At 37.9% G+C, this 16,014-nt stretch overlaps 1 protein-coding gene across 3 annotated transcripts in view; it reads left to right on the top strand.

The window, feature by feature from the left end:
• The window catches only part of ATP9B (ATPase phospholipid transporting 9B (putative)), a 292,155-nt gene extending 279,003 nt beyond the window's left edge, over positions 1-13,152 (top strand). For 2 of the 3 annotated variants that reach the window (XM_034762489.1, XM_034762492.1), the window contains 7 exons: positions 39-194; positions 405-469; positions 2,123-2,231; positions 4,521-4,578; positions 5,251-5,454; positions 11,100-11,132; positions 12,301-13,152. In XM_034762489.1, coding sequence (XP_034618380.1) covers positions 39-194; positions 405-469; positions 2,123-2,231; positions 4,521-4,578; positions 5,251-5,454; positions 11,100-11,132; positions 12,301-12,437 — 762 coding nt within the window. In that variant the 3' untranslated portion in view covers positions 12,438-13,152. The remainder of the gene's footprint in view (positions 1-38; positions 195-404; positions 470-2,122; positions 2,232-4,520; positions 4,579-5,250; positions 5,455-11,099; positions 11,133-12,300) is intronic. The other variant, XM_034762491.1, reaches the window with a different exon arrangement.
• The last annotated feature ends 2,862 nt before the right edge of the window (positions 13,153-16,014 follow it).

The following is a 16,014-nucleotide window of genomic DNA, read 5'->3' as shown; positions in this document are numbered from 1 at the left end:
TAACGTTTTTAAAATGTTGTATTTTGTTTTTGCTTTAGGAGGGAAAACAAGCTTCCCTGGCAGCTGACTTTTCTATCACACAATTTAAACACATAGGCAGGCTGCTGATGGTTCATGGTCGAAACAGTTACAAAAGATCAGCAGCACTTGGTCAATTTGTCATGCACAGGGGCCTTATTATTTCAACTATGCAGGTATTTTAACTTTTATGTTTCTATAATGCCCACAAAATGTCATTACGCTTAAAAATATTATTGTGAAAGTTTTAAAATTAATAATTTAATTTGATTTATTGTAGTGCATTGCATTGCATGGAGAGGGATAGTAAAAAAAAAAAAAAAAAAAAAAAAAAAAAAGGTAATTGACTAATACATAGTTTTAAAATGTGTGTTCTTTTTTTCAAGGCTGTATTTTCTTCAGTCTTCTATTTTGCTTCTATCCCTTTGTACCAGGGATTCCTAATGGTAGGGTAAGTTAAAATCAATAGTTACAATACCAGGTAACATTTATTTCAGAATAATTTTATTTATTTTTTTTAAGAAAATATTGGTTTCTGCCCCATTCCTCATGCATTTGTAGTTAATGAACTAACAGGTGCTGGTATGAGCAAAACAGCATCCATGTAGCAGAGGTTCACAAAGCAACCCAACCTCCTTTACCAATCCTCAGTGCTGAACCTCTCAAAAGCAGCACAAGATACCAAGCATCCCATTGGCATGGCCTTGTAGAAATAAAGCTAATCCTCTAAGGAAAAAATCCCAAATACTGAGGTGTATGGGTAAAATGCAAAAAGCTAAGTTGATGTTGCATTTCAACATCAAAGCCCGTGGTCCAAATACCTGCATTATGGCAACTGCAAAAGCAAGTGAACTGAGCATATCCTGCTTAGTGAAGCAGTTCGATTTTAACTCAACGTAACATATTTTATTCATGAGTATGGACCTTTATCCATTATCAGTTCCCAGTTCCACCCCTTTTTCACCCTAAAATGTCTTTCCTTTCTGAGGCTAGAATGTATGTACTCTAGTCTGCTCCACACGTTTGAAATAGCCATGGTTGCAAGCATAGGTGGGGTGAAAATACTGTGCCTTGTTAACAGACCAGCATCGTCTTATAATATTTTTTACTTATGGAGCATCTGAAGACTTCAAAACTCTTTACAAGTATTAAGGAATTTTGGCCCTGGCTTTGAATCTGCATAACAATCAAGAAGCCATTATCCTTATGAGACTGTAGTTTGGGGTGGAAGAGATCATGTGCTCAAGTCACAGCTCAGAGTCAGGCATTACTGGATCCTGTGCAGTTGTAAGGCAGGACTCCTCAAAGTGTTGCCGAAATAAGTCCTTTTAAGTCTCATATGACATCATGATGATGCGTGCATATTTAATTACTAATCTAGGTGTTTCTCAAACAGTGCTCTCATAAATTAGAAAACTCTCTCTCCATTTGTCTGTTGACATCAGTGGCACCTAGAGGCCCCAATCAAGTCAGGGTCCTAGGCACTGCATAGGCATATAGTAAAAGTCCTCGAAGAATTTACAAATCCTCTAGAAAACCATATAAAAAAAATGATTTGTGGTCCAAGGTCCACTGGTCCTAAGACAGCATGTGTTTATCAAAAATCCAACCTACTGGTTGGGCTGATGAGATCCTTTGCATCATCTTGTCAGGGACATGACAACACTTATTTCCAAATTCCATATTTCCATGTTTGTTTTCATATTGCATTTACATTACAAAGATGCTAAGAATAATAGATGCAACAGTGGATTCGTTGTCTTGTCTTTCTCCTTTTAAAGACCTGGTTACAAAAGTGGATTATTGAGGTTGGTGACTGGAAATAAGTTAGGTGGTTGGTTTGTATACATTTTTGTTAATGTAGTCATGTTCTACCATTTTACACAATTGGCAGCTCTCAGAAGAAGCCCAGGACCATGTAAATTAGAATTGTTAAACTTATATGGGTAAGTTGCCCAGAGCTCACCAGTACAACATTCACTCAACCAGATTTACTCAAACTTGAAAAATCACACTAAAAGGATTATTTGATGTTAATAGGTTGCTTATAAAGTGTACAACTGAATGATTTTTAAATAGAGGCTATTTATATGCTTTTTCTAAGGTATGCAACCATATACACTATGTTTCCAGTCTTCTCTTTAGTGTTGGATCAGGATGTGAAGCCAGAAATGGCATTGCTATATCCAGAACTTTATAAGGACCTCACCAAGGTATGAATATACAAAGTGTTGATATAAATTATATTCATTTTGACTCTAGTATGCCCAAAAATCTTTGCAGGTTATTATACTCACCCAATGGAGATATTCCAGGTAGGACAAACTCATAACTAGGCCATCTGATTTCCAGGTGTTCTTTGTTGTTGTTGTTGATTAGGTGAAATAATATAATACAATATAATTTATGGGAGGTTTTCTAAGTTTAAAATTATGTTTTAATTTTAGAAATACAATTTTAAGGAGAATTAGGCTTTTTTGATCATTTTAGGTAGAACTGGATAATCTAATTGGTATAGCAAACAGCCCAGGCATTTTTAAAGATCTATGGTGGTCTGTTTTTTCAGTATTCACTCCATTAACAGATTCTTTATTCATAACCCAACTTCTGTTTGTGTATAGTTTTCATACCCTGCTTTATTTAGTGTGCAATTGTGCATCATAATTATTCTCAACTGTTCTGGTAAACAAGACCCATTCCAAATATCTCAGGCACAAAAGAGCTCTTAAAACCAAATGATTTGAAAAAACACTTATCGAATGTACTGAACTAGCTGTACTCTCAGTGGTTTCATCTGGTGATAAGCCATACTGCTTTGTTACACAAAACTTTAGCATAATATTTAAAAAGAGCAAAACTGGTTGCTGAAATAAGATCCTGCTAAGCTTGCTCTTTGAGCTGTTGTACAGGCCATCCATGTTTAGAAATCGTTTCAGGACTTCTATTCCTTAGGCTAAAGGAGATCATCGTGGCAACTCCCAAAGAATCATAATCTCCTTGCAAATCAAACACTACCCGGATCAATCTCTAGCTGGGTCCATAAGATGGTGTGACTGAATAGTCAGTTTGTCCATCACTGGCAATCTTGCTGTGCCTACAAACCTTTGGCAACCATGTGACGGCTGGCCAGGAAGCAGCATTCATTGGCACAAACTCTTGAATGTGTATTTTGTGCTGGCTATGAAATCATTTGGATAATTGTGTTCAGTGCACTCTTGCACATACTCTAACTGTTTTGTCTGTTTGCCTCATTTGGTATCAGTATTCTAGGCAATTTACAGGGGTAAGGAGTACACTTTTTACTATCTGTCCTAAGCTGTATCAGGCCAGGATAATGTTTTTAGTCTCAGTCTAGCTCAACAGAATGGGTTAACCATCACTGTCTGTGGCCATGCTATTTTGAAATCCATTTCTTTGCTGAGTGCAGATTCACATCTGTGTGGGTGTGATCAGCTCTTTCATGGGCAGAAACAGATGTTTTCTTATGCCTGCTTATATTTTCAGTGCTTGCACTTTCTTCAAAGCCCTAACGAGTTTCATAAATCCATTCATAGGATACATGAAACATGTGCATATACACATGCAAACAAAATTATGTGTTCTTTGATTTATACATGTGTAAGCCAATTAATTTTGATTGGGACCATGATTTGTTTACTGCCACAGGAAGACAAAAATTATTGGGTAAGGACGTAATCTATAGAAACTTTTAAAGTAGTAAGCGCTCAGTGTTTTAATGAGTAAAAATGGGCACTGTGTCTTAGCAAATGGCTATTTGACATTTAAAGGAATATGCAGTGTTGTAACCCTGTCAGTGCCAGAATATTAGAGACAAAGTGCGTGAGGTAATATCTTTCATCGATTGGACCAACTTCTATTGGTGGGAGAGACAAGCTTTCGAGCAACATAGAGCTCCTCTTCAGGACTGGGAAAGGTTCTCAGACCTGAAGAAGAGCAGTCTGTGTTGCTGGAAAGCTTGTCTCTCCCACCAATAGAAGTTGGTCCAATAAAAGATACTACTTCACCCATGTTGTCTATTTAAAGGGATGGTTAGTGTATACTAGACTAGATTAACTATGGTCTTGTTTGAGATTTAGGATTGCAGTTCCCCCATGCATACATCAGAATTTACGAATATAAATCCTCCCCAAAAAATTTAAAAGCAAACCACGTAACAATTTTAGTATAACTATAGGCTTTCTAAAAGAACCAATAACAGTTACATGTAAAATGCAGGTTTGCTATTTGTATTCTACAATAGTTTCCTGAGTTTTGGCCAAAATTGAGTTTTCCACACAAATTCTAAACTAATCCTGGAGATTCATATCCAACAAAAACTTTGCAGCCATGTCACATGTAAAATTTTCTCTGTGTAGTTGTAAAATTAACATTTGCCTTTGAAAGAGTAACTCTGATGAACATCTAGCTAGTCTGAAAATCTACAAATCAAGTAGATTTTTCTACTGTAGTTAAAACTAACCTGTCTTACTTGTTTCCTCTAGGGAAGATCTTTGTCGTTTAAAACCTTCCTCATCTGGGTTTTAATCAGTATATACCAAGGTAGGAGAGAACCCTAATTTTACTGGACTAAAGATTTTTTGTCTACTATTAACAATATTGTTTTTCAGCTCCAGGTTAAATTCCCAAAGCTTAAAATTTCATCCACAGTTATATATATTGCTTTCTGTTTATCTCGTAAATCGATATTCTAGCAGTGTGCCAGACCTATTCAGGACACTGTGTGGATTGGTATTTTTATTGATGTATGTTGCCTAAAAACTGACCTTTTTTTAATTAAATGCTAATCCAAAAAAATTTTAACAAGTGCTTATCATATTGCATACACTCCACAGTAGTTTTCTTTCATTGAATGACAGAAGTACTGTTTAAGAAATCTGAATTATGTAATCAGTGAAGAGTAATGAACCTCGTTTTGTCTACTGCTACAAATAAATGAGAGATTGTTGAAAATGTAATTAATGGTTGATCAAGTACATTACACTGAAATGTATTTAATGTTCTAATAGTCCTATTTTAATTTTGACTATCTTATTTTTATTCTTTTGTTTTACACACACAATGTAAAATAAAAGTTAGTGGTGTTCTGATATAAGAAATTACTGGAGAAAGTTTTCATGATAACTGATACATTTTCAACATGCATTTGTAAAGATGAATGACCCAGAATATAGTTACAGATTGACTGTGTAACATGTTGTGTTCCTTTTCTAGGTGGCATTCTGATGTATGGAGCCCTTCTCCTTTTTGAATCTGAGTTTGTACATGTTGTTGCAATTTCTTTTACTGCCCTAATCTTGACTGAACTCTTGATGGTTGCACTGACCATACGAACATGGCACTGGTTAATGGTGGTGGCTGAATTCTTCAGTCTTGGCTGCTATGTGGCCTCTCTTGCATTTCTAAATGAATATTTTGGTGAGTAGCTGTAGAAAATCTTTGCCTGCAAAAGTACACTTTCTAACATACAATTCTTTGTAATCTTTTTCTCATGGTAATTGCATGTTACTCATGCAGATCTGAGTAATATTATACTTTGTGAAACAGCTTCATCCAGTAGAATATGACTTCAACGTGTATGTAAAGACACTTTTCATGACAAACTCTAAAATGCTCTATCATTTGTTTCTCTTTAGGATTTGTAACAGATTTTTATATAGTTTATGTGAAAAAATTGTATTCAAGACGCAAGCTTTTTATGCAATGTGCTTCGTTTCAGTGACAAAAATTCAAACTGCTTTTCATCTTGAATCAGCTTTGAGTAGTTATTAGACATACAGTACTGAAATTGGGTGTAATTTAATGAAAAAACATTCTAAAGAACCAGCTTTCAAAACTTTTAGGGTAGGTCTACACTGCAATAAAAGACCCATGGCTAGTCTGGGTCAGCTGATCTGGGCTCATGGAGCTTGGGCTGCTGGGATATAAAATCACAGAGTAGAGTTTTGGGTTTGGGCTAGAGCCCAGACCCAGACCCAAATGTCTACACTGCAATTTTATAGCCCTGCAGCCTGAGCCAGCTGATCTGAGCTCTAAGGCTTGATCCCATGGGGTTTTTATTGCAGTATGGACATACCCTTAGTGCAGGTCTACACTTAAAAAGCTGCAGCGGCGCAGCTGCACCACTGTAGCACTTTAGTAAAGACGCTACTACACTGACGGGAGAGCTCCCATTGATGTAGTTAATCGTTGGTTGCTGTGTCGATGGGAGAAGTCCTTCCATCGACATAGTGCTGTTTATACTGGGGGTTAGGTCGGTATAACTATATCGCACGAGGGGGATGGATTTTTCACACCCCAGAGTGACATAGTTATACCGATGTACGTTTGTAGTGTAGACCTGGCCTTACAGCATATCTACACTACAAAATTAAGTCTACCTAACTATGTCGGCATATAGCCGCCACAGTAATTGCATCGCTTGTGTATGTCAACACTTTGCTCCTTGTGTTGGCGGCGTACGTCCTCACCTGTCAGTGTGGAGCATTGTGGGATGGCTTCTGAAAGCCAGCAACAGTCTGAAAGCTTACAACAGCAATGTAAGCAATGCAGTGTCTGCACTGACACTGTGTCAACCTAACTACATCAACATTGACTCTGCCTCTGGTGGAGGTGGAATTATTAAGTTGGTGTAGTGGGCGAGTTACATCAGAAGGAGCTAAATTTTAGTGTAGACACTTATAGCTAGGTTGTCGTAAGCTGCCTTGCTTTCACCTAACTCTGTAGTTTAGACTAAGTCTTAGGGTACGTCTATACTTACCTCCGGGTCCGGCGGTAAGCAATCGATCTTCTGGGATCAATCCCGGAAGTGCTCACCGTCGACGCCAGTACTCCTGCTCGGCGAGAGGAGTACGCGGAGTCGACGGGGGAGCCTGCCTGCCGCCTGTGGACCTGCGGTAAGTTCGAACTGAGATAGTTCGACTTCAGCTACGTGAATAACGTAGCTGAAGTTGCGTATCTTAGTTTGAAGTGGGGGGTTAGTGTGGAAGATAGAAGGCACCACCAGATCGTCTAGTCTGACCTCATGTATGTTACAGGCCCCCACACCACCCAGCCCACCCCCCATTTCCCCCGCCCAAGCTCCAGAATTAGGCCAAAGTAATACAGTTCTCAGAAAACTATTGTGCGCCACAGGCAGACGACAGGAGGGACCCAGGTACATCAATGTCTCAGGCCTCTGCAGGGCAGTGGAGTGTTTTAGTGAGAGAAACCATGATGACATATGAATGTTTTACTCCCATAATATAAAAAGATTTCCAGAAATATAAATGAAATGTTATTAATTTGTTGATTTTAAATCTCTAGATAGTAGATAAAATACATTTTAATGTTATGTAAGTAATCTTCAAGTCTATTTGATAAGGTGGCAAAAACAGTCCAAAAAGACATTCCCACTTTAAATAATCATTTTTCATATATTGAATAAAAATATTTGAGTAGGGAAATGTCCAGAAAAATATTACTACTGGCCAAAGCCTGGTACAGTGAAGGCCAGCAGTATTCAGTGTTCTCCATGCATCTTCTCCCTGTGCAATTTAGATACGACCTACAATGGACTTCTCTTAATTTCAATATGTTGTAATGGGCATTGCTGTTGCCTGGATTACAGCAACACCTAATATGTTAGGCACTTTCCAAACCTGAGAGTCCCTCCCCTAAAGCCTTTGCAATCAAATACCCACTAATGACTAAAACAGTATAAATTATATCATTTGAGACCTAAACCAGATATGAAGGTCAGACTAGTATAATAAGGAGACATTCTGACCATGTGTGTGGCAGGTTGTCAGGTTCTGGGACTTTGCATAGAGCTGAAGGCTTTATTCTGTTGGTTCCTGGAAGACACCAGTCCAAGTGAGTCTCATTAGATCCGATCGAAGAGCATAAAAGAATTTGTGTATCACTAATTAGAAGGAATTACAGTGTGAAACAGGAGACTTTGTAAGAAAATCCTTAATTGCCAATTTCAAAGGAAAGTCAGGCCAAGATTTATTTTTCTTAAATTAAATTACAATATACCATACCCTTGTCTCATGGTCCCTTGTCCATCTAGTACTCCTGAGAGAATTTTGTGCCAGAAAATTTTTTCTGCGCACAATATTTTAAAATTCTGCATATTTTACTTGTCAGTAAATAAATGTGGAGGCTCCAGCATGGCAGTGGGGAGCACAGGCCACTGGCTGCACAGAGGTGGGAGATCATGCAGCAGCCTTCCTCCCCGCACCACACAGACTCAGCAGTGAGGCTGCACTTGACCCCTGACACAGCGCCAGGGCCAGGCCTGCCCTAGAAACACCCTGGGGCCCTGCCCCTCCATACCAGGCACACCAAGATAGCAAGCAAGAGGGACAGTCTCACGCACACGCCCAGCCCTGACCCCCGATCCAGGTGTGGGGTAAGCAGGCTCATCCTGGCAGGATCCAAGTGTGGAGGCGCTTAGTGTGAGGGGATCCAGGTATGGGGTCAGAGGATTCTGTATGAGGCAGTCTGGATGTGGGCGGCTTGGTGGGGGCTCCAGGGGGATCTGGATGCACAGAAGCTCCTTGGGGGTTCTGGGTGCAGAGGGGAGGGGTCTGAATGCAGGGTGGGTGAGGCTCGGCACGGGGGTCTGGGTGGAGAGGGCTCCAGATGCAGGGGAGGGTCTGGGTACAGGGAAGCTTCGGATGCAGGGGGTGAGGCTCAGCAGGTGGGATTTTGGGGGGTTCTCAGTGCAGGAGAGTCAAGCTCAATGGGGATGGTCTGGGTATGGGCCGGTCCAGATGCATGGGGGTTGGACTGATGGGGTGCAGCTCCCCATACAGTGACCCCTTCCTCCGCAGCTGAGGAGAGATGGGGATGGGAAGCATGGGAATGCAGAGCTTCCTGCACCTAGAGAAGGTTTCTGAGGGTGGATCCTCCCCAGACCCTTGCAGGGGAAGAGCAAGTCCCTTACTCCCCAGCCCAGCTGGGACTAGCAGGTGAGCCTAGCGCAGGGTAGGAGCCGCCATCTGTGGCGTCCCCAGCCCCTGCCACCTCTCCTCTGCAGTGATTTACCTCTCTGCCAGCTGCTCCAGGCACCCAAAATGACATACCTGCACTGCTGGGCATGTGACCGCTCTTGTGGCTTCTCTTTGGTTCCTTGTCAGAATGTCATTTTTCTGTGGGGAAGCAAAGAAATCTGCGGGGGACAGGAATTCAAGGAGTAATCTAGGAAAATGCCCAGTAGATTCCTCCTGCTATATAAGGCATACTTTGATGTGAAAATGCACACTCATTATTGAAGTACTGTTTTCTAAAATACAACTGTGTGTCAGGTGTGCTCAGTTTACAGGACAAAGAGGGCTAGAGGGTGGGCAAAGTTGAATTGCAAATCCTGAAAACCTCACCTAGGATCCTAGAGTCTGTCTTTTCCTTCTTACTATGATTTAAAACAAAAAAGATTGTGCAGGTTACATTATTCCCTCAGTGACACCTGTATAATTTGGTTAGCCTTCAGTGTGATTTCACAGGTGTAATGGACAGGACCATTAGAACCCTGCACCTTCTCTCTTAACTACATTGGCTCTGAAGTGCTAACAGGAGTAAATGTCACTAAAAACTTACTTTCATCATAAGTCAGCCAATATCTGTCTATCCTAAGGTTTTTTGTAGCTAAAACTGAATACGCACAGGAAACAGATCTATTTAGTAAGAAACTGCCATTTTTTACTTTTCAAAGTAAAATCTTACTTTAAGTATTAACTAGTTGATTCTGGGTCTTATAAAACTATGTTCTTTCTGTCTCTCAAATCCCCACACATTAGCCTCTAGATATTGTGCAAATATTGTAGCAATGATACTTTCTACCAATATCCTTTGAAAAAGCTCCACCTCCTGCTTTTGGGTACTCCTGTTACTTCCTAGATGTCAGGAGAGGTGAATTTTAATTATGCCACCATGAACCTATTGAATTTGACATTTCTACTCTGCATCCTTCTGGATCTTCCCTTGCTGGGTTTTCTCTTTGTGGACAGAGGCTTTAAATGGGAGGTAAGTGGGTTGGCTACTGAAGTTCCACAGAAGAACTGCATATGGCAAGGGGCCGGTGAGAACAGACACACATCTGGAACTTTTGGTCAAATGGCCATAGCTTTATTCAACTCCAGGAAAGCATTTATTTCTGTCACAGTTCAGGGCAACTGCACCTGTATTCCCCTTCTATGATCCCTTGAGGGCACCTACGTTAGGCTCCTGTCTCCTCAGCTATCACCTCTCTTGGCTGGAGACCCATGTGTCTTTCTCTCCTGACCAGGATTTTTCCAGGCTGCACAATTCCCTGCCTATACTCAGTCAGAAAATGAAGTTTTTGGATAACACATTCAGATAAGCCATGTCCCCCTCTATTTTTATATGAATAAGAACTTTTAACTAAATTAATAAAGGGTTTTTTAATATATTTCTTTTGAATGAGCATGTTTAACTCCTAAAAGTAATAAAAATCACACATTTGGTGACATACAAACATTGGAAAGATAAAAACTAAAAATATTTGACCCTTTCCTGCCGTTCTAACTTAGGCAAGTTACTCATTAATGATGAATGTAGAATTGGGCTCATTATGCACATCTCTATGACATACAGTATACAGACTTATAGTGTATTTAGACAGACTTGAAACTAAATCCTGTATATTTCGCAAGGGACATAGTTTGACTAATAATAAGTATACTTACCAGAGCATTAACATTTCTCATGCTGCATCTTTCTAAAGTGAATTTGAACTCAGTTTTAAACTTGTAAGCTTCATTTGACTGTTGATGTAATAACTTATACTTTTGAGTCTCTTCAGGTGATATAACTTGGAGGGAACTGTCTGGCTACTTGTATTTTTAAAACATGCTTAATTTTAAAATATACTAAACTTTTCAAAATGCCATATTGTTTCAACTATATTGCATAGCATGAAATTATTCAGATTATTCTGATTAACACCACTTATATCTTTCTGATTTCTCTTACCTATTTCATTTTGTATAGCTAATCTTTTCTAATTTCCTTGTTTTTCTATAAATCTGTCCCTTTCTTATTTCCTTTCTTTGTAACAGGTATAGGCAGAGTGTCTTTTGGAGCTTTCTTGGGTAGGTAGAGTTACAATTTCCTCAAAGATAAAAAATACAGTAGAGAAACAAAGCCAAACTCACTTAAAAAAGACATTGCTGTTTCTAGTTTTCATGGGTGAATAAACTGGCTTCTTTTATAAGACCATTATAAATTATAGGTAAGCTAACAATGTGTTTTTCAAGATATCTGGCTTTGTGGCCTTTGCATATGATTAGAATATAATCTGAATTTTACAAATATGACTAGGATTTCTCTAACAGTTTCAAAATGTCACAAAAGACTAGAAGTGAGATGTCTAGCATTGCTGAATTAATAGGAATAATGTAAACCCTATCTCTTCCAATAATTGAGGCACAAGGGTAAGGGACCAAAGTAATTTAATTCTCCTGACTTGATCTTCATTTCTACAACCAACATCTCTGTTGATGACGCACAGAAAATATGCCTCAACTTGCTGCTATTTATACAAATGGTGATGTCATTACATGTTTTCTCCTGTGAATATTCTTTCTATTTTTTGGCTAATTTTCACATCTGTGGTATAAGGAATGTTGGGTCTAACTGTCTAGTTCACAGAACATGAATCGAAAAATGGAAGGTGGGGTGCAAAATATGTTTTAATATTAAAATATCTGAATGTGAATTTGAATTCTATCTTGGGGAAGACATTGTAAGAACAAGAGAAACCACGTGAAAATGAAAAAAATATTCTAACCCTTAAATGGATTCGTGAGTTTGATTTATTTTCCTAGTGAGAATTTGTTCTAAACCCAAGCAAAACTGACGGAAATGTCAAGTAGGGATCAATAGCAAACTTTTCTGTACCAGAGAAGCAAGTCATGCAAGAGTCTACCACTTCATACTTTGTAAATAGTCCAATCCTTAGGTGAAAGCTTCACCCTCCCTCCAGCCACTTTACTCTGAGTAAAAGGACATAAAGGGGCCCTAAAACCCCTATATATGGCCCGAATTGATTAGATAGCATTAACAAATAATAAAGATAAAGGGGAACACTTAGAACTTACAAGTGTATTTCTGATTTAGTCAGTGTTAATTATAGCACGGTCTTGGATAATAGCATATGAAAACAATGTATAACTATTTAATGTCTTTTCACATTAGTGGAAGTCCAAGCATCTGCACTACCACCTCTTATAACTTCTTTTCTCTTTTTTATTTCTACAGATGTTGCCTTTATCACGACTGTGACCTTCCTGTGGAAAGTGTCAGCTATCACTGTTGTAAGCTGTCTTCCACTTTACATTCTCAAGTACTTGAAGCGTAAATTTTCTCCTCCGAGTTACTCCAAGCTTACCTCGTAAAAGTGACAGTTTTTTCACCCATGCCACTCTGAGAATTACTTAAGGTCACAAACTGTGCTTCAAGTGACAACATATTTGGGTTGGGCTAAAGAAAGAAAAACTAAAACAAAATTGAGTAAACAGCACAAAAAGGAGGCGGGAACATCTGAGGTAACATAGAGAACTACACTTTACTGATAATATCCTCAAAAGTAAAATAAACTTCATTTTCTTCACATTGATTTTTTTACTTTTTTTCAATTGCTACAAGTAGAAAATAAACTGAATTTACCTTTGAGTTGACAATGCTTCTGAATGATTTGATTGCTACTGTAAAGGATGTTTTTCCTACTGCACTGTTCTCCTGCAAGTTGAACTAAAAGCTTATTTAATAGTAAATAATTTCCTAAAAGATTCAAATTATTTCCTTGTTGCTTTTCTATAGGAATATTCATTCCCACTTACATACAGTATAAAAAACCTAGATAATGTAAATGCCATTGTCCGTATTTGCTGCTATATATTACTCATCCTCAGACATTGATAATATGCACTATTTGAATGATGTACAGATGTCTGCATAGCACAGTATTACTTTAGGAGCTGTTGTCCTCTTTTCTGTACTCTCCATTGCTAGCATCAGTAAATATTAACAGATAGGTGAATTCCGTTACATTGACAGCTGTTCTTTCAATGCACATGGAAGCCAAGTTGCACAAAATCTGTAAAAAAAAAATTCTGTACATAATTCCATTGCACCTACTGATTTGTACAGAACATCAGACATTGCTGTTCAGTAAACATAAAAGTCTAGTATATACTGGACATATACTATCCAGTTTGTATATGTAAAATTGCAAATAGATTGTGTCAAGGTACATTTCTATGTATCAAAAGTCCAGTAAACATTGTATTAGCTAATATGTTTAAATTGCCTTGTAATCTGTTTACTTAAGTTACTCAGGTAAAAAGAAACAAGATTAACAATTTAATGTTAGAGTAGGAAAATCCATCATCTTCCAGCAGGCATCTTTTATGTGTTTTATGAACCAGATTGTTGGATACAAAACTTGTAAAAAACAGAGGCGCAGATTCTCAGCTGCTGTAAATTTAAATAGTCCCATCAACTTCAGCGGAGCTGTGGCACTTTACATCTGCTGAGGGTCTGCCCCAGAAAGTGATATTCTCTAAGATGATACAATCTGAGGGGTCTACATTTTATGTACTGTATTGGGATACTGCGTATATGTTGTTTTTATTTCCTGTTGTGTATAAGTTTGCTTTTTCAAGAAATGTGTAACAGATTATTTGGCATAGTCTTTCACCGCTGAAGGAAAAATCATAGGTAATCCATGCTTCTCTGTTAATGAGATTTATTTGTACGTTTTTTTAAAATACCTTATATTGATCTCATCTTATCATAGATGTTTTGTTTGACTATGTCTTTTCTACACAAATCCTTTAGTGTCTGATAATGTGCCCCTTAAGTCATAATTATTATATTGTACGAGTGAAACTTTTGAGATGATAAATAACCTAACCACTTCCAGAAAACGAGACTGTTGTAGAGCTATTTGGACTGCCCTTCACTCCATTTGGTTTGTTTTTTGATGTTTTTTTTTTTCATAATAGCTATTATCTGCTTTTTATTTTTTAAAATTTGCATTCTTCATTATAAAAGCAATAAAGCCTAATTTCTACCAAATATTATTGATATATGTATTAAACTTTGTAGTAGTGTTTCTTTTAAGTACATAAGCATTAGAGTCATCAAAATAGTTTGCTGTGCCCTTATGAAAAATCATTTCTGTATATCTCCACAAGATGTCACTGTTTTTGTACTAGCTGAAACCTTTTCTCATTTTATGTCAAGGTTGCCAAACTATTCTGTTTAGTTTAGTTTAAATGGTCATGTTTAAGTTAGTTAAATATGGCCTTATTTTGTTGCTGATTTGCTTTAATTTCACCTTTCCTCCAATGAAGCATCAGATTATTTTGGACCATTGGGTGCATATAAACAATATGAATTAATCCACAAATGATTAGCAAAGAGTAGTCTGCAGTATACAACCATTGTTAAACTATACGTGATTGCTCACAATAAAAGTCATCATTAAAGTAAAATCGAATAGATAAGCAAAAGCTTATACATTGTTGACCACCTTGTTTCTCTCTGTTATATATAATATATGTGCACACAACTTTGATGTGGGGTAGAAAATTAAATAAAATCCTAAATCTAACTGGTTACATGTAAGGAATAGTATTACCTTAATGCAGCTATGTATGAGAGCTAAATTATAATTTGAATGTATTGTGTATATATTCAAAATCTTGAATGTTAAAACTGCGAGGTTAGTATGAGAGTAGCTATATATAGAAATCATACATACAGACAAATCATTTCTTGTAGATAAGTTTACTAGACCAAATGCAGACAAACTGAAATGCATTATATGGAAAGTGAAAGGTTTGAACACTTCAATGTTCTGTGAAAGGCTGTCCAACACAAGGAGTTCATTAGGTACAAAATTGTTTCACTCCAGAGTAAGGGATTACAAATGCTGTTTATTTTTTAAATCATCCACTGGTTACAGGAGAAAACACTAACCATCAAACACTTAAGGCACAGCCTAATTTCTTCTCCAATGTGGTAGGTATTTTCATGCATATCAAATTGCCCTCTCTGTCAGAAGTTACTTATCCTAACTTAACCTCAGTTTCCTTGGGGCTGTTCTACTCTGAGGTCCACATCAAAAGAAGAAAAGGTATCTCTGGGCTACACTATTTCTCAGGCATAGTCTAGATGGAGTAAAGGCTCAATAAATAAATATATGGAGATATACCTATCTCATAGAACTGGAAGGGACCCCGAAAGGTCATCAAGTCCAGCCCCCTGCCTTCACTAGCAGGACCAAGTATTGATTTTGCCCCAGAACCCTGATTGAGCTCACAACCCCGGGTTTAGCAGGCCAATGCTCAAACCACTGAGCTATCCCGCCCTTGAATAATTCCTTGAATAAATAGTTTCAAAAAGCACTTAGCTCTAACAGCTGCATGGAACTTGTCAAATTCAGGCCTGCTTTCCTCAAGGCCCTGTTGGAGCAATAGAAGAAGATATAGGGCATTTTGTGCTCACGTGACTCAGGCACACTCCATTAACAGTGGTATACAGGTAGCAGTATTGCACAAAGCTCAGAAAACACCATGTTACAATGCTTAAAAGAAAATGTTAGTATACTGTGGAATTTAGTGCAAAGTGAATAAAATGGTAAACAATTGACTCTGCAAACAATTTTTCAGATTAAAAGCTGAAAATTAAAGCTGTCTCTCAAGCAAGGATCTGAAAGAATGAATGGTAACACATTCAGTATGTGATTGAATAAAATATTTCCTGAGAATCTGAGTCTGCTCTGTTTACATCAATATACATTAGGAACAAATTAATTGACTTACACCAGTGTATGTAAAATCAGAGCTGGGCCTTGAATCTGTAAATTTTATCCTCCTAGGCACATAAGAGGGACCATCAGTGTAAAGTAAATGCTTATTTTATCATATTTGATGTAGACGCTAAATGTGTAATTTTGAAAGTAAT

Source organism: Trachemys scripta, chromosome 2 (genome assembly GCF_013100865.1).
Source record: "Trachemys scripta elegans isolate TJP31775 chromosome 2, CAS_Tse_1.0, whole genome shotgun sequence".
NCBI lineage: Eukaryota > Metazoa > Chordata > Testudines > Emydidae > Trachemys > Trachemys scripta.
Note: the sequence above shows the minus strand (reverse complement) of the source record. Positions and strands in the feature narration are given on the sequence as shown.